General features: G+C 40.0%; 1 protein-coding gene and 1 pseudogene across 1 annotated transcript in view; both read left to right on the top strand.

Annotated features, from left to right (window-relative positions):
• Window positions 1–937: 937 nt before the first annotated feature.
• Window positions 938–27,985, top strand: part of AQP9 (aquaporin 9) — a 53,731-nt gene continuing 26,683 nt past the window's right edge. Inside the window, exon 1 of the mRNA XM_056130814.1 lies at window positions 938–1,294. Within this exon, the coding sequence (XP_055986789.1) occupies window positions 1,184–1,294 (111 nt within the window). The 5' untranslated portion in view covers window positions 938–1,183. The remainder of the gene's footprint in view (window positions 1,295–27,985) is intronic.
• LOC130038979 (heterogeneous nuclear ribonucleoprotein A3-like) lies at window positions 7,909–9,281 on the top strand (annotated as a pseudogene).

Genomic DNA, 27,985 nt, shown 5'->3' with positions numbered 1-27,985 from the left:
ACTGGAATTAGAGCTGTTCCCTTGTGGGAGGGTTGGAGAAAGCATATAATGTGGGTGCTAATTCCCTGAGGCTGCCTTGGTATTTGCAAACTACTGCTGGATTTTATTTTTTCAAAGTAGTTTTGAAAAACAAAGCTTGAAATATTTGCCTTGACAAAAAGTCCTAAACATAGTTTGTACTGGCAAGGATGTTAATTATTTTAACTTAAATGGTCTAGCCTCAGACTCTTGTTTAAGTGGTGGCGTATACTTGAACCAATCTCTTTCTGGCTTGGTAATCTCAAAGTCGTTTAGAGTTTCAAGCTGCTATTGTTAATTTTCTGTTTCCTACATATTTCAATGAGGGGTGTATAACTTGATTTTCAAATTGTGTTTCTTCTTAAGAAGAAACTCAACAAATTGCCTTTTCCATCTTCTGAAGATTCAAACCAGTCTCAGCAGAGGAAGATTAGATAAGCCGCAGAGGAAGTTTACAAGTATGTAAGTCTATGTGATATTTGCAAAGGTCTCCCTTTGTGTTAACTTCATCTCCAAGTGGATGCAGAGGTCATTCAACCGCTAAAAGGATACTGGGAGAAAAATGTGTGATTAATTTTGCAAATAGTATATCTTTATTTTATTTATTATTTCCAATTTTCATGAAAAGTTCTTTCAGAAAATAATGTCTACATTGGATGTATTTGTACGCATCCTTGACAATCCCAAACACTTTAGCCACCCACTTTCAAAGAAGAAAAAAAAATCAGAAGGCTGTAGTTGTGAAACATGTAAATCTCTTTTGGACTCAGGCCCATCACTGTGGTTTGGCAACACGATCGCACAACATCTCTTTTCTCATCTCTTGAAAAAAAAAAATAACAGCAGAGAAAAAAAATACCTTGAGAATAAAGGTAATGATTAATCTACCAGGCACAATAAAAAAAAAGAGGTTTGTTTTGAGGATTTCAGGTTCCAACTCGCAAATTCAGTTCAACAGCAGGGAACAGGGAATGAAAGTTTTACTAGGAGAGGATTAAGTCACGGGCTGTAATAGGGAGTGTTAGTTGGTGCAGTCAGAGAATCTCACCAGACATCTCCAAGAATCTCTGAGCATTTGTCAAAACCTCTGTAACACACGCAAGTGAAGTAGAAGCCTGAAAAAGCAAGCATCCAACAAAAGAGTGGTCCTTGGAGAAACCGCAAGATGCAGCCAGAGAAGAAATACAAAGGGAAAAGCTTCAAGCAGAGACTGGTCTTAAAAAGCAGTTTAGCTAAAGAAACCATCTCTGAGTTCCTGGGCACATTCATAATGATTGTAAGTATTTCCTGACTTTCTGACCCAACAATGCTTCCCTATCTACTACTGGGTGGGGGAGAGTTTTGTTTTAGTTTGCTGTTTTCATAAAGTTCTTCATTAGATTCGTAGCTTTCAGGAAACAAGGACAAATTATTTCCATGTTGTTTGTCTGTTCAGTAGCCATGATATTAAGTTTCTATGTATTCTTTTCAGTTACCATAAAAGTTGATACGCACTAAGGGGGAGTGTTTTTCTGTTTCAGAGATTTTTCTCTAAGATGTCCTTATGATTCCAGCCAGCAGTTGGAAATTATTCTCTTTGTTTAATTGATTTATACCTTGTTTTCTTTAAAACTTGAGGTGACTCAGTCACTTAAAATAAGTATTGACAGTCAATAAATATGATGAGCAAAAACCTGCTCATTAATATTACAAATACTTGGCAAAGATTGTCTTGACAGATAATTTGACTTTTAATAAACTGTAAATTGCATGAGACACAAGTTATGTACTTGTGTTAATAATCCACTATACCCTGGTATCGTGTTTTCTCTCTTTGACTCAAACTAATCTCTCAAGATATTTAATTAGATAATTAAAAGAACTTTCTAGATATTAAGGAAAGACTGATTCTAAGAATCTCTCGAGGATTTTGTCCAGTGTCACAGCTATTAAATAAATACTGGAAAGTTAACTCCTGTGCTTTTTCATGCTGCTGAATCTTAAATTCTTGCCTCTGATTTCTTAGCTAGAACCAGACCGTTTGTGAACCACGTATTCAAAGTTTAATTATGTTCATGCATAACAACTACTGATTTTAATGGGCTTCAAAAAATAAAAATAACCCCCAAATAAATCCAAAACTTCTTCAAAGAGTCTTTACTACAAGTAAAAGCAATTTCATTTTTCTTACTGTTATAGAAAATTACCCATCAACTTTGGTCATTAAAAATGCTTTACTCTGAACAATTACGTAAGAATTTAGAAGGCCAAGATTGAGAAACAAACGTGTACTTGAAAATTTGTGCAAAATGAGTAGCAAGTTGGAAAATTTTTGTTTTCCAAAATCCCCCTTTCAAATGAATTTATTCAAGTATTTCTGGGGTGTTGTGACTGTTTCTTATATCCTTGACTGCCCTTAGGGGGCTTAGGTTAGGAGGGGAGGGAGTTCAATTTAGGTAGGGAAGAATTTAAAGGGAAAAAAAGGGGGGGGAATAAAAGCTGGTCTTTCCATTGATTGCAGTCACTGTTTATTGGGAAAATGCCCTCTGGGTGCCAGAAACCCCAGGGTCATGTACTTGACGGTTTGACCCAAAGAGAGGAACAGTGTCACCACAATTTCAAAGACTCAATATTGTTTGTTACCCAGGGGACTGAGAAGTAAGGATTATGCAGGCAGTCAAAATTCTGAGTGCTGGGCAAAACAGAGGAGGAAGCGAAGGAAACACTCATTTCACAACCTGGCCCCCACCCCCGCCTAAGTTTAAACCTCTGTTTCTTAATGAGATCCTGTTTCATTACCCTATCCTGCCAGGGCTGAGTAGGGGAAAGTGGTTTTCAGCTGGTCTCTGCTCTGCTTATATCATGCTTGTTTTCCCCTAGAATTCAAGTGGGAGAGAAAGAAATAGGGATAATACTGTGAATAAAAAAATAAGACAGTTTCTTCTGATGAAAGCCAATCTTTTTCCTGAAAGACCTTATTTCTATCATTTAAAACTTTTTTTTTCATCGAATCACCATAAGCTACAGTTACAAAACTTTCATGTTTGAGTTTCAATCATACAACGATCGAACACTCATTCCTTCACCAGTGTATATTTTCCACCACCAATGTCCCCAGTATCCCTCCCTCCCGTCGCACCACTTCCCTTGCTTCTGTGGAAGACAGTTTCCCTCTTTCTCTCTCTCTACTTATAGGTATTATGGTTTGCAATACAGATAATAAGAGGCCATGAAGTTTGGTCCTTTATCTACTTTCAGCACATGTCTCCCATACTACGTGATCCCTCCAACTATCATTGACTTAGTGATCCCTAACCTATCCCAGCTGCCTTCTCCCCCAGCTCATGAGGCAAGCTTCCAACTGAGGTGAACTCTAAGTAAATATAAGTAGTGACTACAATCCTCAATTTTATTTATTTTATTTTATTTTATTTTGGTTTGGGGGCCACATGCACTGGGTGCTCAGGGCCTATTCCTAGCTGTGTGCTCAGGAATGACCCCTGAAAGTGCTCATGAGACCATATGTGGAACTGGGAATTTGAACCAGAGTTGTTAGGAAGCCAGGCAAATGCCTTACCACTTACACTTATCTTTTTGCACTTAATCTTCAGCTTTGGGGAGAAGCATTTCCCAAGCAGGGCTTAGGAGCTCAGGGTCCACTCCAGGCCTCCTCCCAGAAATACGCAGCCAGATGAGATGGTTGAGCATAATGTGATGCTGCATTGCTGTCACGCCTTTGCAATGCTCAGGGTCTCCAGGGCCAAGAACTGCTATGTTGGGGGGCACCTGGTGCAAAGGACCCAACAAGCTGCCCCTGAGCTCTGTGCTATCTCTTTAGTCCTACTCTTCAATTTTGTTGAGTCTCATGGGGATGTTTCCGCCTAAACATAGTAATCTTTAATATAACTCCACATACTTTTACTCAATGGTATCCAACATAATTGTTTCTGCTCTTTTATAAAGCAAACATATATTTTATCTTTTACTGATGAAAAGATTCAGGTGTTGAAAAGACATGGAGGAGAGGAAGCATTTAAAAAGATGACAGATAGCAGAAAGTAGTTATTGAAGACAGATCTTCATCCAGTATTCCTTCAACATTTAAAGGGGTCCCTCTCTTTCTGACTCATTTCACTTAGCATGATACTCTCCATGTCTATCCATATATAAGCAAAGTTCATGACTTCATCTCTCCTAACAGCTGCATAGTATTCCATCGTGTAGTTGTACCAAAGTTTCTTTAACCAGTCATCTGTTTTAGGGCACTTGTTTTGCATATTGTGAACAGTGCTGTAATGAACATATAGGTACAGATGTAATTTCTATTGTGCTTTTTTGCATCCTCGGGATATATTCCCAGAAGTGGAATTGCGGGGTCATATGGAAGCTCAGGAGCATGAAACAACATAACACGAGGCTGAGGATAGTAGATACACAGGACAGGAAGATTGCTCCATAGCTGAAATCCTGCCTCATGAGCAAAAGGGAGAAGGCAGCTGGAATAGAGAAGGGAACACTAAGAAAATGATGACTTGAGGGACTGGTCGGGATGGGAGGTGTGTGCTGAAAGCAGATAAAGGACCAAACATGATAACCTCTCAGTGTCTGTGTTGCAAACCATAATGCCCAAAAGTAGAGAAAATTGTCTGCCATGGAGGCAGGGGAGGGTGGGAAAGGAAGGGTGTACTGGGGATATTGATAGTGGCAAATGTGCACTGGTGGAAGGATGGGTGTTTGATCATTGTGTGATTGTATCCCAAAGATGAAAGCTTGTAACTATCTCATGGTGATTCAATAAAATTTAAAAAAAAGTTAGTGCACAAAATATTCTAGAAACATAAAATAACAAATACTATAGTAACTCTGTAGTAAAAGGAAGAGATGGTAAATTAAGAATTACATGGCAAAACAATTCAAAATACAACAGTAAATGTTATCTAGTCTTGAAAGAATGTACAATTTGAACAACTTAGGACATTTATACCATTGATCTGGAATTCTTAATCCAGAAGACAATCACAATATTTGTCCCTAATACTAATCCAGTTGCTAATGATCTAACTTTTACCTGTACCTATAAAAATTGTCCTTTATCTTAGAAAAAAGAAAGATTTAAAGGAGTGAAATCTCTAGGGTGGTAGGGGGCAGGGAGGTTGACTGGGATGGTTGGGTGCCTGGTAATGAGCTTACTGGGCAACTGCCTACCCAGCAGCCCTGATAAAGCTCCAAGGGCACGAAGATCAAACTCCTTAGAGATGCAAATACTGGTCTCTTTAGAGACAGAAAATGAAGCACCACCGAAAAGATGGCTGCACCCAGAGAAGGGTGCCCCCTCCCCCTTAGAAAAGGATAAGGTTCTAGAGAATCTAGAAAATCTAAAGTTCCTAATAAAATAATAAAGGACCATCAGCAGCTCAACCTCTTCCTCTTGGCTCTAAAAGACATACAAAGCCCCCAGGTAGGGAGGAAGTTTAGGAGAATTCCTACTTGAAGCCAGACATTGTAAGGGCAAGAGGGTAAATCTTTGCCCTGGAGATTTAGCCCCATCTTTACCTGAGATTTTTCCCTCTCTAGAGAAACCTATGTTCTCTTTTAAATACATCTCTCTCTCCTCCATGTATTTCTCTAAGTAAATTTCTCTAGATAAGATTATTTTGTCTCTAGGGCTGAATCAATAGCACAGCAGGTAGGGCATTTGCCTTGCACGCAGCCGACTCGGGTTCGATTCCCAGCATCTCATATGGTCCCCTGAGGACCGCCAGGGGAAATTCCTGAGTGCAGAGCTAGGAGTGATCCCTGTGCATCCCTGGGTGTGACCCAAAAAGCAAAAAAAAAAAAAAAAAAGATTATTTTATCTCCAAAAAAACTAATTAAAAGAAGACATAAGGTGTACAGGATCCATCTATCCTTCAAACTGATGAGGCTGGTGTGTTCCCAGCCCTGGGACTCTGGTGCTATTTCCACCCTTTGCTCACAAGCTCTGTATTCAGGGGAAGCATCTCACACTCATCCATACCATTGTGTTAATGACTGATAGAGTTCACTGGTTGCTTTAAGGAAAGAGATGATTCATAAAAATTCACTTAAAGCTCCAACTGAAAGCAGAAACACCTGAGAATTAATTATAATGTGGCCTTTTAGACCTTGATGTGGGTGACCCGTTAGCCTCTGCTAGTGCCAGAGTGCAAGATGCCATATTTATTTCCCTCCCACAGAGAAGAGGCTACAAGATGGGGAACACCATATATCAAGAACTGTCCCTCTGTTAGTTTCTGTACACATCTGTATACATTTGTTTCATTCAAACAAGAGTTAGCTGCATTCAGAATTCTTGATAATCACCTATAAGTACTTCTAGAGAAGTGAGAATGCAAAGAGAGGAAGTAACTCTGTCCAAACCAGGATAGTGTGGAACTGTGTTCTTTTGATCTTCAGAGCTGAATGCTTCCCAGCATTCAAATACCACAATACCCTGCAGAGAAAATCAGACTCTATATTCTAATGGGTTGCTTCTGGGAATAGGGGTTCAATACATGGGCTATTCTGATGAAAGCAGGCTGTGCTGATAAAGGCAGGCTCCTGGTTGTTCCCAAAGTAAGTGTCCTCACTTTCTCTGGGGTAATAAATGCTGCTCATAGCAGGCATTCAGAAAACAGATGATGCTCAGCCTGCTGCTTCTACCTCCTACAAGTGGAGATTGTCTAGTCTTCTGTCAGGAACGTCCCTAAATGTTTTTCTCACCATGTCATATTTTCAGAAGAGAGAGTTTCTTTAGGGGAGATTTCCATGGTGGAAAAATGCAAATACACCTAACATGTCAGATGTGAATCAGTGCACTAAAGAGTAATAATAAAAGCAGAGAGGCAGGAGACATCTCAGTGAGACAGTCAAGTGCCGTCCAACATGAGGGAGTTGGGCTATGCCTTTGTGGCTCAAATGAACATGTTGACTGTACATTGCATTGTATATCTTCCTACTGCCTCTTTCCTTTGGATTCTCCTTGAGACCAACCTGTGACTCAAAGCAAAGGACTCACAGAGACTAGGATTTGTGAGACCCTTTGACACCTTTTTTACTTTCTGGTCCAACAATGCCCTTGTCCTTTCTCAGATTCCCCTCTGTTTGTTTCTGGTGTGAGCTGCATCCTTCCAGTCCTGGGATGCCCAGGACTGAGGCTTTTATGAAGCTTGATCTGGAGATGTCCCTGCAATGCAATGCCCCTATCTCGACTGTGTCCTGGAGCCTTACACACTGGCTTGGAAGTAAAGTGTCCTTTGTTGTCCAACCCTGCTACCCCAATAGTAGAGGACATATCAGCACACTGTCCAAGAAGTCCACTAAATGTTTTTCCACCACAGCTGGACTCTAGAGAATGTTCCCTATCAATCCCCCAGGCTTGCTGGCATCTGTAATGATTTATAACTGGAACTCAGCCTTTTGAGAGTTCATACATCTGGATAAGACAGCTGTCAAACCCCAACATTCTGGATCTGCTAGTGTGGGAGAAGAAAAACTGAGGTTCTGCAGGGTCTACTGCACTGTCAGTAAAAAGGCAGGAGGCTAAAGAGACACGGCTCCCTGCTTCAAATACAATCATGAGGACAGAAGAGTTAGCACCCAGAGAGCCTTTAATCCTCAACAAATCTCACCAGATAAGAGCATTGTTATTTTTCTACTGAGGAAGTGATAAATTCAGCAAATAGCCCAGGAACCAAGCTGAGGTAGAGCAAGGATTAGTGTCAAGTAACTGGTTTCTCCTGATGTGAAGTTACCATGCCTGTGTATACATTGAACTTCTATTGTTATGCTACTGTGGATTAGACCTTTCCAAGGCAATAGATGTGTCTTCAGAGCTTGGAGATCTTCTGAAATTTGAGATTTCTTTGCAAAGAGACTTTGTCAGATATTGAACTCGAGTTGGAAGAGGCGAGTCCGGTCTCAAAATGGAGGTAAAGCCACCACCCGGTAGCGCCCAGCCGGACTCCAGCAGTCACTGCCGCGGCTGGGGGGAGGAGGGTCATGATCCAAAGGAACCAGAGCAGTTGAGAAAATTGTTTATTGGAGATATAAGCTTTTGAAACTACAGATGACAGTTTAAGAGAACATTTTGAGAAATGGGACACACTTACAGATTGTGTGGTGATGAGAGACCCCCCAAACAAAACGTTCCAGAGGCTTTGGTTTTGTGACCGTTACTCATGTGTTGAAAAGGTGATGCAGCTATGTGTGCTTGACCACATAAGGTTGATGGGCATGTCGTGGAACCAAAGAGAGCTGTTTCTAGAGAGGATTCTGTGAAGCCTGGTGCCCATCAAACAGTGAAGAAAATTTTTGCTGGTGGTATTAAAGAAGACACAGAGAGATATAATTTGAGAGACTACTTTGAAAAGAATGGCAAAATTGAAACCATAGAAGTTATGGAAGACAGGCAGAGTGGGAAAAAGAGAGGATTTGCTTTTGTGACTTTTGATGATCATGATACAGTTGATAAAGTTGTTGTTCAGAAATACCACACTATTAATGGGCATAACTGTGAAGTGAAAAAGGCCCTTTCTAAACAAGAAATGCTGTCTGCTGGATCGCAAAGAGGTCGTGGAGGTGGATCTGGCTACTTTATGGGCCATGGAGGCAATTTTGGAGGTGGTGGAGGAAACTTTGGCCGTGGTGGAAACTTTGGTGGAAGAGGAGGCTATGGTGGTGGCGGGGGTGGCAGCAGAGGTAGTTATGGAAGAGGTGATGGTGGATATAATGGATTTGGAGGTGATGGTGGCAACTACAGTGGAGGTCCTGGTTATAGTAGTAGAGGAGGCTATGGTGGTGGAGGACCAGGATATGGAAACCAAGGTGGTGGATATGATGGAGGTGGTGGAGGATATGATGGTTACAATGAAGGAAGAAATTTTGGCGGTGGTAACTATGGTGGTGGTGGGAACTATAATGATTTTAGAAATTATAGTGGACAACAGCAATCAAATTATGGACCCATGAAACGGGGCAGTTTTGGTGGAAGAAGGTTGGGCAGTCCCTATGGTGGTGGTTACAGATCTGGTGGTGGAAGTGGTGGCTATGGTAGCAAAAGGTTCTAAAAACTCAGTAGAAAAGACCTCCAGTTCTTAGCAGGAGAGAGAGCGAGGAGTTGTCAGGAAAGCTGCAGGTTACTTTGGGACAGTCGTCCCAAATCCATTAGAGGAACTGTAAAAATCTGCCACAGAAGGAGCAATGATCCATAGTCAGAAAAGCTACTGCAGCTTAAACAGGAAACCCTTCTTGTTCAGGACTGTCATAGCCACAGTTTGCAAAAGTGTAGTTATTGATTAATGCAATGTAGTGTCAGTTAGATGTACATTCCTGAGGTCTTTTATCTGTTGTAGCTTTGTCTTTTTCTTTTCATTACATCAGGTATATTGCCCTGTAAATTGTGGTAGTGGTACCAGGAATAAAAAGTTAAGAATTTTTAATTTTCAAAAAAAAGAGACTTTGTCAGTTTTTTTATGATCCCTCTGTCCAGGATCATATGTAGACAGTGGTCATTCATTTGTAGCTGTTGGGCAGCACAGCATGTTTAAGATCCCTTCAAGATCAGGGATTTTATGTTGCTGGCCATTTGTCACAAATGCCTACATCACCACAGCAAATCCTGTGTTGCCAATTTTCTTTTAAGTATTTACCTGAAATTGGGCTTGGAATCCCTGGATTATCTGCTTCTACAACCTGCCATTACAAAAATTCTTCTCAAGTGCTTTCAAACACATACTATGAGCTACCACTGAAGGATTCCCTAACTTGTGGTATGTGTTGTCCCATGATATTGTCTCACTTTTCTATTTTGTCCATCTGACATTTGGAAATAGAATTTCACTAGTAATTTTAAGTAATCCTTAAAAGAGGTGACTGTCTCTCTTTACAATAGCCAGAAACTGGAAGAAACCTGACTGCCCAAGAACAGATGACTGGTTAAAGAAACTTTGGTACATCTACACAATGGAGTACTATGTAGCTGTTAGAAAAGATGAAGTCATGAAATTTACATACAAGTGGTACAACATGGAAAGTATCATGTTAAGCGAAATGAGTCAGAAAGAGAGGGTTAGACATAGAAAGATTGCATTCATCTGGGGGATATAAAGTAACAAAATATGAGATTAATAGTCAAGAATAGCTGAGATCAGCACCAGAAGGATTACTCCATAGCTTAGTGGCCAGTCGGGCATTCTAGAGGAAAGGGCAGCTCAGATAGAGAAGGGAACACCAAATAAAGGGTGTTTAGAGGATCCTCCCAGGAGGGGAGATGCATGTCGAAAGTAGACTATGGACTGAACATGTTTGCCACTCAATGCCTCTTTTGCAGACCACAACACCCAAAAGGAGAGAGAGAACACAGGGGATTGCCCTGCCACAGAGGCAGGGGGGGATGGGGGGATGGGGGTGGGGGGATATTATCCATGGTGGTGGAAAATGGGCACTGGTGGAGGGATGGGTATCTGATCACTGTATAATCAAACCCAAGCACAAAAAATTGTAAATCTACAACTGTACCTCATGGTGTTTCACTAATAAAAAAAGAAAAAAAAAAGAGGTGACTGTCTTTTTATAATATCGAATTTTTAGATTTTCTATTCTGTAAATTTCCTACTTCTCTCTGATGCATAATTTTTAACTATTTTTATTTTTTAAAACAAAATTAAATTAAAGCTTTCTTTTGGAAATATATCAGGAAGTAGGTTTGAGGAATTAATTTCTCAGTCATTTTTATCTGAATGTCCCAAGTTTCAAAAATAAATTAGCTCATAAATTATAGGTTGATGCATTAACTTAAAACTTACCAGTTATCATCTCTAAATGTCTCAAAATGTCTCTATTGTGTTACTGACAAGCTTGTTTTTTTTTTTGTTCTTAACAATAATTTTTATTCCTCTGGTAGGTTATTACTTTTTATCTCAAAATTTTTATTTTAATATGACTAGGTTGAACTATCTCATTCATAGTAGCCAGAATCCATTGTTTATCTTCAATTTAAGTACTGCGATTTTATTTATTGATTTATTTATTTTGTTTGGGGCTCATACCTGACAGTGTTCATGGGTGAACCTTGACTGAACTTAGGAAGTCCATATGGGGTGTTGGGGATCAAACCTGGGTCGGCCAGGTGCAAAGCAAGCACCCCACTTGCTATACTATCTCTCCAGCGCCAATTTGCAATTTCCACCAATTTTGAAATATGTCCAATTTTATTACCTCTTCCCTGATCTCTCTTTTTCATCCTGTTATAATTCCTCTTATATTCTATTTATATATAGGTTTAATCTTCTGACCCTTCTCTTTGTCTTTCAATCATTTTTTCATATTTTTACCTATCCATAATTACTTTTGTACACTTGTTTCAAATATATCTTCTGACTCCCTAATTCCCTACCATATTCCACTGTACAAAATTGAAGATTTTTTATTATAGTTTAGTAAATACAGTTACAATAGTGTTTAATCATATTGATGCACATACTTTCTTTTAAACCATTGCCACTGAAGTGCCCATGCCCCTCCACCCCTGTCCCTATGTCACCTCTTTCATTCCCCCATAGGTCTCCCCACTATTTTCTGATTGACAGTTATGGTTTGGGGGGCATACTGTTACCTCCCTTAGCACCACCTAGTTGCTCTAGACCCATTGCTTGGAATATAGAAATTTCTTACAAAAGAAAGAACCTAAAGGTTGTGAAAAAAATATATAGAAGGACCATCAAGAACCCAAATATTTTTTCTGTTACAATACCCAGGGCTGGAGCGATAGCACAGCGGGTAGGGCGTCTGCTTTGCATGCAGCCAACATGGCCGACCCGAGTTCGATTCCTCCGCCCCTCTCGGAGAGCCCAGCAAGCTACCGAGAGTATTCGATATGCCAGACACAGTAACAACAAAGTCTCCAATGGAGACGTTACTGGGCCGGCTCGAGCAAATCGACGATCAACGGGAGGGCCTTTACTTTACTTTACTTTACAATACCCAGATTTATACTTATATAGGCAGAGACCTCCAGGCCAAGTAAATTTGAGGAGATTGTATATAAACTCTCCCAAAAGCCGTTCTCTGCTTGTTCCTCTCTGGAGAAGCCCATGGTGTTCTCTCTTGAACATCTTTGTGTCTGTCTCTGTTTCTGTCTCTCTCTTCCCCTCTCTTGCCCTCTCTCTCCCTCCCTCCTTTACCCCCTGCCTCTCTCTCTCTTTTTAATCTCTTCTGGGGATCCAGTCCAGGACCTCACACATACATGCCAGACCAGCACTTTATGACTGAGCCACATCCGCGTTCTTTCATCTCTTTAACTCACTAAAGCTTATTATCATAAAAAGGACTTTATGACTGTCCTGTTTATTTATCATAAAAAGTATTTTATGATTTTCCTGTTTATTTATCATAAAAAGCATTTTATGATTGTCATTGCAAACTGTGGGGGAGTACACTGCCCTGCTTATTTCATCCATGGCCTCTCATGACCATTTCCTCACGTGTTCTATGACTGTGTTCTGAGCAATTCAAGAAGGTTTGTATCTCTCTGTGAGCATTTGGTGTGGGCTCAATGTTCTTCCAGAACTGGTGTACATTGGCTTTTGCTAGGTTACTTGGGTACATCATCAACCAGACATGATTATCATGACCTGTAAAATGAGAGAAAGAATAGTGATGACTATGGAAGGTTTTTGGAAAAGCGTTTCTCCTGAAAGAGTGGCTCTCCTCTCCCAAATAGACTATGAAGGAGTAGAAAATCTACCTCTGCTGTCTCTGAATGAGGCTGCTTCTCTTCACTGAGTCCTTAGAGGCTGAGTCTGCATGAGCTAGAGAAGGATTTTCCTGAAGGCGTCTCTTACCAGTCATGAATATGAAGAGACAAAAATACCTTAAGAAATCGCTTAGTTGCAAAAAATTGTGGGGCAGGGGAAGTGTTCCAGGTCTCTCATCTAAGTGCTGCAGACACTCCTACCTTGGTCCTGAGGAGCGGAAGCCTACTTTTGATCCCTTAGTTTTAATTTTGATGCGGAAAACTTTCTATTTTTATTGACTTTCAAAGGGGAACATTTGCTTTTCTTTTTTCCAGAAGGGGTTTGGGTCGGTATTCATTACAAAGGTCATCACAATACGTTTTCTTACCTCACAAGACAGGAGGCCAGACACAGGGAGCAAAAAGTAGCCCCTCTGTCCTTATCAACTTTACTATGAGGACATTTCATAAGGTGAAGAAACAGTGGGAAGAGAACATAAAATAGAAATTCAGAAAATAACTGATCAAATGGCCTTAATGAATGATTTTCAACACCTGAGTCTGTAGATATTTCCTGTCAGTCTGTGAAAAGTTATTGCCATTTAATTGGAGGTATAATTGGATAGTGTACTGATGCTTTTTTACATATTGATATATGAATATTTTTATTATAATGATTTTTTTAGTTTTTTTGCAGTCTGTGAATTATTTCGCCTATTTCAACTGTTTTAAAACCTTGAAAATCAATGGCCTAAAACAACTGAGAAACAACAATTACTTCATACACCTAGTGTACACTATATTTCATGACTGAGTTTGATGGGATTTTGTTTTGGTTTTTTTGTCTGCATTTGCCAAAACTGCAAAGCAAATACTTTCAGAGAAAGTATATTATACTATTAATCTTTTAACATAACATGAAATGTTGCAGTTTGCTGTAACTTGGATAAAAATTGTATTGCATCACGTTAAATAAAGTAAGTTTGAGGGGAAAGAATGAATACTGGATAATCTCATTCATCTGTAGTACACAGAGAAACAAAACAAGGGAATAGATTTATCTAATGATGACAAAGCCTTCGCCTTTGATTGCGGAACTGAGATTTCCAAGAACTAGTGGGGAGGGATATGGGGTTCTGGATAGACATAAACAAGTGGTGAACGAAGGAATAGGTGGACCAGAAGTGACATAAGAACAGCAGTGAAGGAGCTTGGGAACTTTGGTGGTGATGAAAGTATAGTAACCATGTACATAAATACCGCAAAAGTCAGCACCACTGTTACCATGCTACCTAAACTACAATGAATATAATAAAATTTTAAAAGAAAATATACCAGCAGAATGTGCTTGATCTACTGCCCTCCTTATCCATTTTGACACCCGATCATGCAAATACATGTGTCTGAAATGATCAATAAAGACCAGGACTTGAGAGGTTAATCCTCCTCATTCTAGAAACTGGTCACATGCTTGAGTTCCACTTTGGTAGAACTTCCTCGGATACCTATAGCTGCAACCACTAATAGTTTTGAAAAATTGGGTGTCTTGATGCAAAAGATTGGAGACAATGAGGTCAGTGTTTGTGTGGTGATGATGACATTCTAACTATTACATTGAAGGGCAGGCAGACAACGGCAAGTATAAAATATTCTTAGTTGTATAAGCACACTTTTTTTGACAGAATATACCAGAAAGTGTTGTTCAATAAATACATAGAATAAACTATGAATTTGGAAGAGTTGAGGTTTAGGTTAAGGTTATAATGCTTAACCATATGCACTTTGTTATTGAAAAAATTTACATATTCATGTACATTGTCTTTGCCCCTTACTCCTTGTAAAAGTTCACTCAGTGGAGTCTGACTCTTTACTGCTCTACGCGTTTTAGGGAGATGGTCAAAATGTGTTCTGAGGAAAAATAGTTATTTGAAATTCAAGTAGAAAATAAGTAAAGAAAAATAAATCAACTGAATGTCTCTTTCTAATATGTATAAGAAATAGAGTTGAGCCAACTGGAGTACAGTTTTCTCAACCACAGGAATGACTAGAGCCTTTAATGTTAGCTGTAAACATCAGGAGTGTAATGGGAATGGAATATATAATTATCCCAAATGTTTTTGACCACAAACTCTTTTATTTTAGGAATTTCTCATAGAACTAAAGAGGCAAGACACTTGTCTTACTTTGCAGAAGACAGACCTAGGATCAATCCCCAGTACCACATACGGTCCACCAAGTCCCACCAGGAGTTTCTCTTGAGCACAGAGCCAAGAGGAAGCCTGGAGCACCACTAGGTGTCTCCTCCCCTACCCCCATCCCCACAAAGTAAACTCATGATCATGAACATATTTGGGGAATTGCAAAGCCTAGAATGAATCTCGAAAACAAATCATTCTCTAGTACTCCTCTATAATCAGACATCTTTCACACTAAGATATGAAAGGTATGACCCAAGGTATACCTGACAAATTGGATTTCAGTGAATGGAGACAGAATCATTTTAGCAGCATCCCATTCACAGTGCATTCAGATCCAAGGTTATCTTAGTATGAATATGTTCAACTTAATAAATGTTCAGTATTATTCTGACCCCTGGGGCCATGACCAACTTCTTGTCCAGATTAGAACTAATTGGGATTCTTGTGAATGCCTGTTGTGGGTCAGCAAAAGAGGGCATTGTCCAGTTCAGCCTAGGAGGAAATAATGGGGTTGAATCACCTTTAATTTCTGAGACCTGCATGGTTCTTGGTAATCTTCTATTCTCAGAGCACTGAGGTTGGCCATTTGCCCATCACCTGGTTTTCTCAAATATCATATTCCTCTCTTTTTATGAGCCAGCCCCTAATATTATCTCCTTTCAAGTACAGCTGGTTCTTGAAGGGTGATTGATCTCATTCAGATAGTCTCTCCGGCTCTATGCCACCAAATACTTTATTTTTAGCCAGAATGTCCAGGTTTCGGTCTTGGTTCTTTGTGACTATTTTTGTTATGAATGAGAGAATTTTATTTTCCAACTGAGAAACTAACTGACTGGAAAGTAAAGCATAAATATGCATTCTGTCCTTATTAAGGGAACAAGTAGACCCAGAGAAGGAGAGCAATGGTTATCACAGGCAAACAAGTAAAACAGGACTTGGAACGGGAGAATTAGCTCAGATTCTAATTTTAGGGACTGGAGTGATAGTACAGCAGGTAGGGCACTTTGTCTTGCATACAGCTAACTCAGGTTCAATTGTCAGCAGCACTTATGTGGATCTTTAAGTACCACCAGAAATGATCCCTGAGCATAAAGCTAGGAGTAATCTCTGAGCACCAACCATATGGTATGAACAACAAAATCAAATTCAAGTTTTACACCTATTTGCTATAGGAATTTTGCCAAGTGGTCCAGTCTTCAATTTTTCAAATGGGACTGAATATTGGGAAGAATAACAGATGTAATGCACATCCTCCTAGTAGGGACTGCCTGATGCACAGCAGACATACTAAAATGTTTGCTCACTAACCATGCCAAACTAACAATGATGTAAAGTCAGCCTGGGCCGCTTCATATACTACCTATGAATGTGACATATTCTTTTGTCATATTAACTACTTAGCGTACTCTGAGTTCATTTCCTTGATTGTAAAATAGAGATAGCAAGAGAATCAGATTCCAAGGATCATTGTAAGGACTACTGAGCTGATGTAGGAAAATTCTTAGTTAATGCAAATCACTCAACAAATGTAGTAGCTGTTGCTGTGATCACTACATTTTCCAATGACTATAAACTAAAGATAAACATAGCATTGTATAAAGAGGAACATGTCCAGTTGAAAAACTTGGAGAGGGCTGTGAGACTTGTATGATACTTACCTAGAGCTCAGAGTCAAGGGCCAGCATCTGCAGAGAAGATGGATCATAGTTAATTGATTTCCTTGACATTGACTTTATTTTCACCTTCCTCTCTTGCTACAAACCATGAGATGTTTACAGAAAGAGGGGAGGATTTGGCAAGCCCTTAAGACCTTGGACTGATTTTTGGTCCCCTAGAACCATCATCTAATAGAAATTTTTGCTTCTAGTTTAGTTTTTCCTTTGAAGAAGTGACAGGTCTTTTTTGGGGACACTGAACTATCTTGCATTTTAGCTAGGTGTACTATCATGAGGAGCTGAGCAAACAGGAATTATTAGCCTCAAGGTTAAGTGGGTTTCTTTTCTAAGATTTACAGTGGAATTGAGTATTCTCAAAGTTTACTGAGAACAGGCAGATAGTGGATTACCGGAGTTGCATGGTGAAGGCACCTTCCACCTGTATCCCTTGTGGGCTCCACCTTCACTGTGGCTGAGAAAAAGTTCCTATAATGATTTTCCAGTTTTCCAATAATTGTCAAGCACAACAAATTATAAATTAAAAAATATCACATGAGTCCTGAAAAACACAGCTATACATCAATTCTACTCGGAGTCTGTCTGTCATGTGCCACTGGTTTGTGACTCTGAAGTTGTTCTTAAGTATATTATCTTAAGCAAAGAAAGAGCCATTGGAGTCTCTGAGTAAGCATTCCCTCCTCTATTTATTGGAGTAACTAGTTCTACATGCAAGACTTTGGTTCTTTTCTTTTCCCATACCACAACTGGCAAAACTGGTTGAGGCTGTGATGTGAAAGCCATTTTATTTTAGACTATCAAAAAGGAAATTTTAAACTCATAGCATCTTCATTTCTTCATTAGATTTATACTGGTATATTTTAATAACTCTATTGTTTCTGGAAATTTGGTATTTTGAATATTAATGAAATGATTCAAGAATGTGGGCAGATATAAATGTCAAAATAGCCTTCATCTAGTTAGACTACCAAACCATATCTCCGTGTATAATTTCCAAAGACATGAATGCTTAAGCCATTTATTATAAACAAGCTTGGGATGTTAAGTGACAGCTCCATACTTGCTCTGTACTTTTATTATGATATTTACAAGATCACAGCTCTCCTCCTCTTGTATTAGACAGTGAGGTCTTGGAGGAGCTCTGTCTGGTTTTGTTTTCAGTCACCTTGCCTACCTCTTAGAATGTCAAATGTACACATCCATAGAAGAATGGATGAGTAAATGTCAAATCCTAAAAAAGCACTTGTAGATACAGAATCTTCAGTATCTACAATTGTAGAAAAATACATATTTTGCTCAGATAATATTTTGGACTTAGTGTACATACTCGAGAGTTTTTGAAGACAGGCATCTTTTTGTGGTTTTCTCTCTCTTGGCATTCCTCACACAATTATGGAGGTGCTGAGCCAGTCGAACGTATTCTTCATCAATGTTTTCAATAATGCCATCTTCCCATGTTGCCACAATAGTGCCAAAGAGCTCCCAGTTGGTGGTCATTCTGGGACTTCTCTTCTTAAACTTTGCAGCCCTTTCTCCCCACTCTGTGAAGTAGAATTTTGCACGAAGGAGACAGTGCCCGATCCCGTTTGGAATTTTGGGACAACAGCAACATCGCTCAGGCAAAACCACTGATTGAATATGATGTGGTCAATTTCATTGTGGAACTGTCCACCAGAAGAGTCCCATGTCCAACATTTAGATTCAGCTTTCTGGAACTGTGAATTACCATGGATGGTTTTGGTCAACATGATGAACTCAGACAGTCTCTTACCCGATTCATTCCATCCTAGGCTATGGGTCCCAATGTGGATTTCTTCGGCCGATCTTTTCGGTCCTATCTTGGCATTAAAATCACCAACAGTGATCTTGTAGAAGGTGTGGTCTTCTTTAAAGAACTTCTCCAGCTCCATGTAGAACTTCTCAAATTCTTCTTCATCATAATTGGATGTTGGTGCATAGAAAACAAAGATAGAAAATTCTGGCAGTGAGCCACATCTATTCAAGTGTAATATCTGGTTCAGATTGTTAGGCATTAGAATGAATCAATGCTCATGGCTAAGTTCTTGTTGATAAAGACACAGACACCACCGACGTCTCTATAGTCGCATGGTCCTAGGAACAGTTGTTCTCCAGTGTCAAAAATGGCGTGATGTGATCGATGCCTTCTTGTCTCAGTCAGACCAATGATGTCTTACTTGATCTTCCATGCTTGCACCATCAGGTCCTGATGGATGCTTCCAATGCCAGCATACATGTGTTGAAAGTACAGACGGTCATTTTAGTTCTTCATTTTGGCAGCCTAGTTCAGCCCTGAGATATTAACAGACTCTTCTTGCTCATCCTTCTTAATGCTGCTGTATTAGAAGCTCTTTCAGGGTCAGGAGAATGAGACCCATTGTACTTACTGTTTTTGGCATATAGAATACTCCACAGATAGCTTGCCAGGCTCTGCCGTGTAGGCGGGATATTCTCAGTAGCTTGCCCCGCTATCCGAGAGTGATAGAGGCTTTTAGAGCAGCCTCTAATCACCCTAAAAAATAAAAAGTTTGAGATCATTCACCAACGTGGCTGGGCACGAGCCTCAGGCAACCACAAGCGAATGTCTGAGCTCACAAAGCAGTGCAGAGAAGTGATAAAAAAAAAAGGCCTCAATGAGAAGAGCAGCAGTGTTGGCCAATGCAGCAGAAGCCAGGAAAAGCATTCACAACGTCTGCCTATCCTTCGCCAACTACAAGACCAAGAGGACTGCCCTACGACATCCTGATGGATCTATCACATCTTCCAGAAGGGCAATGGAGAAGATTATCCATGACTTCTACTAAGATCTCTTTGATAGCCATATCCACCTGCCCACATACCAAATTCCGCAGGATGGATATGTTGTTCCCAACGTTCTTCCTTTCGAAATCTGACACGCCATTTTGTCGGTAAAGAAGTGAATAGCATCTGGCACAGACAAGGTCAAACCTGAACATCTGAAGAATCTGTTGTCAGTACTCATCAATACACTGGCTCAGCTCTTCACACACTACCTGTCTGAATGCAAAATTCCATCCCAATGAAAAACCAGCAGGACCTTTCTACTGTACAAGAAAGGAGACATCCATGACATTGGCAACTGTCACCCAATATGCCTGTTGTCCATTGTCTACAAGCTGTTTGCTCAAGTCATCCTGAATGGGATTGACAGAACACTAGATGAAGGACAACCAGCATGATTGACCATATCCACATGGTAACCAAGCTCATTGAGGTTACTCGGAAATTCAAGATGCTGCTCTATCTAACATTCATTGATTTAAAGAAACCTTTGATTCTGTTGAGACTGAAGTGGTCATCGAAATCCTAGCCAAACGGGGCATTCAAACTCAATACATCAGGATCCTCCATGAGCTGTATTATGGATTCACTACTAGGATCTCACCATTCTACAAGGAAGTGATCATTCGATGAGAGGGGTTTGGCAAAGTGATACCATTTCACCAAAACTCTTCAGCACCACCCTCGAGAACATCATGCGACAACTGGAATGGGAAGGAATGGGAGTGAAGATAGATGGTCGGCAACTACACCACTTCCACTTCACTGATGACATTGTTCTAATAACACCAAACATTAGCCAAGAAGCATGAATGCTGGCCGACTTCGACCATGAGTATGGAAAGGTTGGACTGCAGCTGAATCTCACGAAGACAATGTTCATGAGAAACACACTCGTTCCTGACATTCCATTTGCTCTCAATGGAACAAACATCTCCGAATGCAGCAGTTATGTGTACCTAGGTTGAGAACTCAACATGACGAATGATCTGGCACCCGAGTTGCTCAGAAGGAAGAGAGTGGCATGGAATGCCTTCAAGAGCATCGAAGAAATAGCTAAGAGGACGAAGAATCTCTGGCTCTGGGCACATCTCTTCGACTCCACCATTCTTCCTGCATTAACATACGCCTCAGAGATCTGGGCCCTATGAAAACAGAATGAGAACAATATTCAGGTCTCCCAAAGAGGAATCAAAAGAGCTATTCTTGGCACGCTTCACTCAAGTGAGAGAAGGAATCCAGAGTTCTGACCTCCCCCGACGATTGAGAATCAGGGACGCTGTCTCGTTTGCCAAGGTGTCGAAAATCAGATGGACTGAACATGTAATGTGATTTGGAGATGACCACTGGACTAGAACTATTACCAATTTGATTCCACGGGATGTCAAAATATTGCATGACCAGCTACCTATGCGATGGTCAGACTTCTTTGTCAAGACCCTGAATGAACGGTTTGAGGCTCTTTGTGTCCCTGGAGCGAGCAGACACCATTGGGCTACACTAGCACATGACAGGGATGAATGGAGACGTTACTGGTGCCCGCTCAAGCAAATTGATGAGTAACGGGATGTTAAGTGATGTAGTGATCAAGTACATACAGAAACATAAACTTGGACTGTCACTGTCACTGTCCTCCCGTTGTTCATCGATTTGCTCGAGCAGGCCCAGTAACGTCTCCATTGTGATACTTTGTTGTTACTGTGTTTGGCATGTCGAATACGTCATGGGTAACTTGCCAGGCTTTACTATGCAGGCGAGATACTCTGGGTAGCTTGCTGGGCTCTCCGAGAGGGGCGGAGGAATCGAACTCGGGTCGGCTATGTTGGCTGCATGCAAGGCAAACGCCCTACCCACTGTGCTATCCTTCCAGCCCAATGAATTTAGACATCAATATTAATCTTCTTAAAAAACTTTTTCTATTATGTGTATGTTCTCAGGTAAATTACATGGCTTCTTTCCCCACAATTTATTTAGAATAAAAGAGTGCTTTTTCATAAAACTCTAGAAGTCTATGGGAATCAAATGAGTATATTTGTAATGTGTTTGTGTAATTATGTATAAACACATCAGCTACACATGCATATGAAACAAATATGTTCATTTAAAGGATGGTGTTGCCACAAATAAGTTTTTATTTTGTTTTATTTTGGAATGGCCACATGCAGTAGAGCTTAGGGATCACTCCTAGGTATTCTTGGGAGACCATATGAGGTTCCAGGGGTCGATTTCAGATCAGTTACATGCAAGGCAAGACTCTACCCGCTGTACTATCACTTTTGCCTTGACAACATTAAAAAAAAAAACAACTAAGACTAAGTCTTTTATATGAGCATTGTATCGTTTAATGACAAAATACATCCTGGAGGATATTTTTCTTTTTTTATTATTGTTTTTAATTTAATTACCATGAGATACGCAGTTGCAAAGTTGTTCATGACTGGGTTCCAATGTTCCAACACTTTTCTCTTCACTAGTCCAACACTGGTCCCTTCACTAGTATGCATTTCCCAACACCAAAGTCCCCAGTTTTCTTCCACTCCCTCCATGCACCAGCCTGCCTCTGTGGTAGACACTTTTCTTCTCTGGAGGATATTTTTCATTGAAAATAAGCCCCCTTCTTTTCCCCAAGATGACTTGCAGCAAAGGGTAAGGTAAACAATCATATGTGATTCATGTTCTTGAGTAATCTGATTGCTGCCCACATGGCACATAGCTTACATGCCCAAACTGCCATCAGTGGTTTAAAGGAAGATTTTAGTTTACTAGAGACATTTTAAAAGAATAATAAACAAATACCAGCAAGCTGAGCATTGGAGGTACTGAGAAATTTTGGATTAGCCACCTGGGTTTTGTCTTCAGCTCTGGCGTAGTTAAAAATACTCAAAGCAGGCAGGGCAATGTTTTCACACCTTCATGCAGATAATAAACATTAATTCTCACAAAACTCCCCAAATGTTGATACCACAAGAAATCTATATGGTTTTGGGGTGGCACTTTTGCACTATTTGTGCTATTTTTGTTTTCTATTGGATATTTTTTTCCCTAGGAAGGCCATGCTTAGCAGTGCTCAAAGCGAATTCCTGACTCTGTGGTCAGGGATCACTCCTGGCAGTGCATGGAGGATCATATGTTGCCAGGGATGGACCAGTGTTGGCTGCATGAAAGGCAGGTGCCTTAAACCTTTACGATGACTTGGCACAAGGATGTTTATCAGTATGGAAATGGCCTGTCTCCTCCATTGTCTCAGCCTCAGTATTTGGCAAATTTAGTCACTATTCAGGAAAGAGTGTGCCTTCTGCTGAAAACCACACAGTTGTGGGATACTATAATATAAATGGATAGCAAGAGAGAACAAGGGAAGAAAGGGCTTAAGTCATTTTTCAGGTCTAGAATCTTGCTTAGTCATGTAGTAGAAGTTATCTGTGCAAGAGAAGCTATAAATCAAACCAATGCGGATCAATAATATAGAGTTTGCCTATACTGAAAAAAAGACGACTTTAATTCCTGGCATTATCAAGTCTTACTAAGACTCTGAACAAAAAGGAAGGGAAATGGGACTGAAAGAGCTTTACTCTGGCCTAGGGTGTTCCTGTTCTCATTCACATAGAAGGGCTTAATGGCTCTGGGGTGAAATACAACAATCTTCACATACTTTCCTCTAAGGAAAGTTTTTGGATCATAGGTAAAAAAAAGAATCCTTGCAAGTGAGTTTCAGCCTGACTCCTTTTTCTTGGATGGAAGTTTTTTGTCTACTCTGAGATCTATTTTGTCACTTACTACAGATGGCTGCTGTCTGGGGTCTCCAACTTCTTCAACCTCCCCAGGTAGCCCTATACTTTCCACATGCAAAAATAAAACAAAACAAAAACAACAACTGCTATGCCACTTCCTGTTAAAACTCCAAGTCTTCCCTGAATATTTATTGCTTCTGATGATGTCTTGCCTCATCTAAACCAATGTGTGGTCACTAAGTTCAGACCTCTGACTAAGGCAGAGCTGGGATCAAATCCTGGTTCTGGCTTTTTTTACAATCCTGACCCTGCACTTAGTGATCACTCCTGGTGGCATCCAACCTGGGTCTGCCACTTATAAGGCCATTGTTCTACTCCATTGTACCATCATACCAGTCTGTGGCTCTTCTATGCTTATTATGTAACATTGGGAGTATTGCTTAGCCTTTCTCAGCCTCAATTTCCTCATCCATAAAATGGAGAGAATTATACTTCCCTCTTAGGGTGATCATGAGTTCATAATGGATAATGACAAAGTCCTACAGAAAACACACCTAGCAGGGAAACCGACTAAAGCACATACCAAGTGGAAGCTAAGTAAAGTAAAGTAAAGGCCCTCCCGTTGATCATCGATTTGCTCGATCAATTTGCCCAGTAATGTCTCCATTGGAGACTTTGTTGTTACTGTGTCTGGCATATCGAATACGTCACGGGGAGCTTGCCAGGCTCTGCCATGCGGGCGAGATACTCTCGGTAGATTGCCAGGCTCTCCGAGAGGGGCGGAGGAATCGAACTCGGTCGGCCATGTTGGCTACGTGCAAGGCAAACGCCCTACCACTATGCTATCGCTCCAGCCCAAGTGGAAGCTAGTATTTGTATACCTTTCCTTATGCTACAGTAAACAGAATAGTAAAGAATAGTAAAAACAATAGATCCAATGGAGTACTGTGTGGTTATAAGAAAAGATTAAATCTTTGCAGTTTGAGTGTGAAATAAGTCAGAGAGAGTAGGACAAATACTACTTGATCTCAGTCATTTGACACATAGAAATAAACAAGGGAATAGATATTATAGAAAATAGCATAATAACCAACCTTTGACTTTAGATGAAAAAATTGAGAGAAATAAGTGGAGTAAAGTGGAGGAATGAAGAGCAGGACCAGAAGTGACTTAAGGACAGTAGAGAGTCTTAGGCACGTTGGTGGTAAGAAGCACTAACTGTGCATATTAGCACCATAAATATTATTATTGTAAACATGTGACCTGAAATTAAAAAATTTAAAGTAAAAAAATATTTATGCAGTCTGTTTCTTTTAACTATGAAAAATTTCAAGAATTTATAGGATTAAGGCTATTCTTTCATTCTCTGTTAATTCTGAAATTACTGCATCATAAACAATAACTGCAAGGAATACTGAGCATTTCCTCTTTGGATAATACTTGATGTCCACAAAGAATAGCAGACCTCTTGCAACAATTGCAGGAGGTTGGCCATGGCCATGGTTGCATGAATTGGCAAAAAACAAATTGACAAGGAATTTCAAACTTTCAGAAATTCTTTTCTGTAAGAGTTTTATTTTACATACTGACTGAACATGCAGTCACTGAGTATCTAATACTCTGTTCACTGTGCTAGGAACATGTTTGTTTACATGTTAAAGGAGTATCGAATGTTGAAACTTGAGAAAAATCTGTGTCCTAATGATTTTCTCTCACTCCCAGTGTTTTGATTCATGTTAGTCGCCTCCTCACGATGTGTTTTCTGTATCCAGGCATCAGATCATCCCTTATAGCTTAGCTGGGACTTCCCAGTGGTTCCAATAAATATTTTTAGAAATTACACCTCCCACTTTTCACTTCCTCCCTTCATTTTCTTTTGAAAAAATACAGCTTTAAAAAAACATGTGATTAGAACATTGAATACCTTATTTAGGAGGAGGACTTGAGTCTCACCTGGCAATGCTCAGCAGCTACTCCTGGCTCTGTGCTCAGGGATCCCTCTGTTGGTGTTCACATGAGAGGCAATTGTGTTTTCATCTCTGTATTCTCTCTTTGGCCACTAAATTTAGTATTTTAATAAAAAATTATTTGATGTAATATGCAAAAGAACAACTGCCCTGATAAACAGCTTAGACTAAGGAGGGTTTCACAGAGCAAGACAGAACAGATGATATGAGAGTATGTGATAGAAAAAGTCAGTGAGACTTTAGAGGGCTTACACTGCCAGAGAAAGAACCACACAGAAGGGAGGATTGTATCTCAGTGTCAAAGATCCACTAGGTTGTTCTGGAAAAAGCACAGGGGAAAGACCTTCTTGTTGAAAGAGCATGAACAGGTGTGCAGAGGTGAGAATGAGCATCATAAACTCATGCATTGAAAATGATGCAGACGCCAGCCTGATTGGTGCAGAACATTCATGCTGAGCAACACGGGGCAGTTACACTCTCTTTCAGACAGTGGTGCCTTTTCAGGAGACATATGCTAAAGGAGCCCTGAGGATTGTGTCCAGGTGCTTGTAGAAGCATTTTCTGCTCAATGGAGCAGGCAGAAGATGCAGTATCAGTTAACTTTCATCTGTATGGTGACTGAGAGAATGTTGCTAAAGATGGGAACCCATCATAGCAACTTTAGGAAGTTCAGCGAGTTCCAGTTATAAGTAACCAAGGTAGAGGAATAATGTCAGAGGAATAATGTCTGATCTCATGACTGGAAATGACCAAGGAAACTCACTCTTTCATAGGGACTCTGCTTTTCAACTATCTTTCTTTCCATATCATTGAATCTCATTCTCCTATTTTTGTCATACATAGAACCTGAGAGTAAAACTTTTTATTAATTAAGTATACACTTCTTTATTGGGAATGTATAGAGCCATCATCATTTTGACTCATCCACCAGCTCTGCTGTACTGATTCCTGACTTAATCTCGAAGGAAATTCATGCCAAGTAGCTGAAATTCATGGAAACACAGGTCCTAATGGCTGAAAATTCTAGGGGTCCCTCAAGAGACCGATGGGCCTAGAACCTCCCCTTCTGAAGCCTTGGTAGCTGGACCCACACCTGACCACTGCAGCCATGCTAAGGGCTTAATTTCACCCCGTCACTAATATTCTCTGAAGAGACACAGAATTTCAGGTGCCCTGGTGGCCAGACTGAGAACTCTGATGTCTTCTCAGAGTCAGGACGCAGAGCCTCCCCTAGCCCCAACCTGTACTTCTGGAAGTCCCGGCACCCACAGGCCACCTGTCATTTTTGTCACCATGTCAACTCATTGACTCGGACCATATCCTGAAGTCTCTGTACTCTGTGGCCATGTGACACCTCCTAATTCCTCAATACTGATTTTCCAGCAGAAGCACACCAAATTAGATAGGAAAGTAACATAGAAGACAACTAAACAAGCAAAAACAGTAATACAGAAGATACAAATGGCAAAAAACAGCTTAGTAAATTCTTAGACAAAGATGTAACAACCCTGTGGTGAGATAACAATTTTCACATAAAAATTGGTTTCTTTATACAGAAAAGCTCCAATCTAAAAATATTTAATATATGATTTTAATATTGGACTTTGTTATCTAATAAATTTCAACTCTAGAATTGTATCAACAATTGTGGCTGTTGTCTACATTAAAATAAATTTTACAAAAAAAGAAGCAATAGATTTTGATTTGGGGGCTATACCCAGCAGTGTTCAGGAGTCACTCCCTGCAGTGCTCAGGGCACCAGGAGGTGCTGGGTATGGAACCTGGGACTAACTTTGGGCAAAGTATGTGCTCCAGTCTGATGAATATCCGTGGCCTATAAGATATACATTTTTATGTAATTACTATTAGTAGTATAAAAATACTCCCCTTTTAAGTTTAGTTTTCTTATTAAAAGCATCCCAAACTTGCTAATTATTAAATGGACCATCTCTCAAGAGAATCACAAGTACAGATGTACTCCTCTGAGATTACACTAACTGGTTTTTGTTTATTTTGTTTGTTTGTTTGGTTGGTTTTGATATTATTCCTTGCTCCGCATTCAAGAATTATTCCTGTAAATGCTAGGGGGTTCATATGGGGTGCAAGGATTGAACTCAGGTCCACACCTTGCAAGGAAAATGCCCCCTACCCACTATAATATTGCTCTGGCCCTATACTAGCTCTTTAATGAGTCACATGGTGATCACTTGGGGTCTTGTTTTCCTACCAAACTGGTATGTGATGACTCCATCCTTTTTAGTAAGTATCCCTCACTTCATTTCCTTAATGGACCTTGATTAGATGGTTTTATTTGGTTGTTCAATGAAATATAGAACCTATGGTTTTAAAGGAGAGATGTATGAATATCGGGTGAATATCCTTTCCCATTCTGTAGACTGTCTTTGTATTTTGGTCCATGTTTCTTTTGAGGTGTGCAGAATTGGTTTAAGATAGTCCCATTTGTTTATCTCCATTTCCACTTGTTTGGTCAGTGACGTGTCATCTTTAAAGATACCTTTAGCTTCAATGTCATGGAGGGTTTTGCCAACCTTGTCTTCAATGTGCCTGATGGATTCTGGTCTGATGTTGAGGTCTTTAACCTAGTTTGGTCTTATTTTGTACGTGGTGTTAGGTAGAGACAAGGCACTTGTAGAACTCTACAAGAAGAAAATATCCAACCCCATAGGAAAATGGGGCGAGGAAATGAACAGAAACCTTCTTAAAGAAGAAATTCGAATGACTAAAAAGCACATGAGAAAATGCTCTTCTTCACTAATCATCAGGGAGATGCAGATCAAAACAACAATGAGATATCATCTCACATCACTGAGACTAGCACACATCCAAA

The sequence above is a fragment of the Sorex fumeus genome, unplaced genomic scaffold (assembly GCF_029834395.1).
Source record: "Sorex fumeus unplaced genomic scaffold, SorFum_2.1 ptg000081l, whole genome shotgun sequence".
Taxonomy (NCBI): domain Eukaryota; kingdom Metazoa; phylum Chordata; class Mammalia; order Eulipotyphla; family Soricidae; genus Sorex; species Sorex fumeus.
The sequence above is the reverse complement of the archived record's forward strand: the minus strand, read 5'-3'. Positions and strand labels throughout refer to the sequence as shown.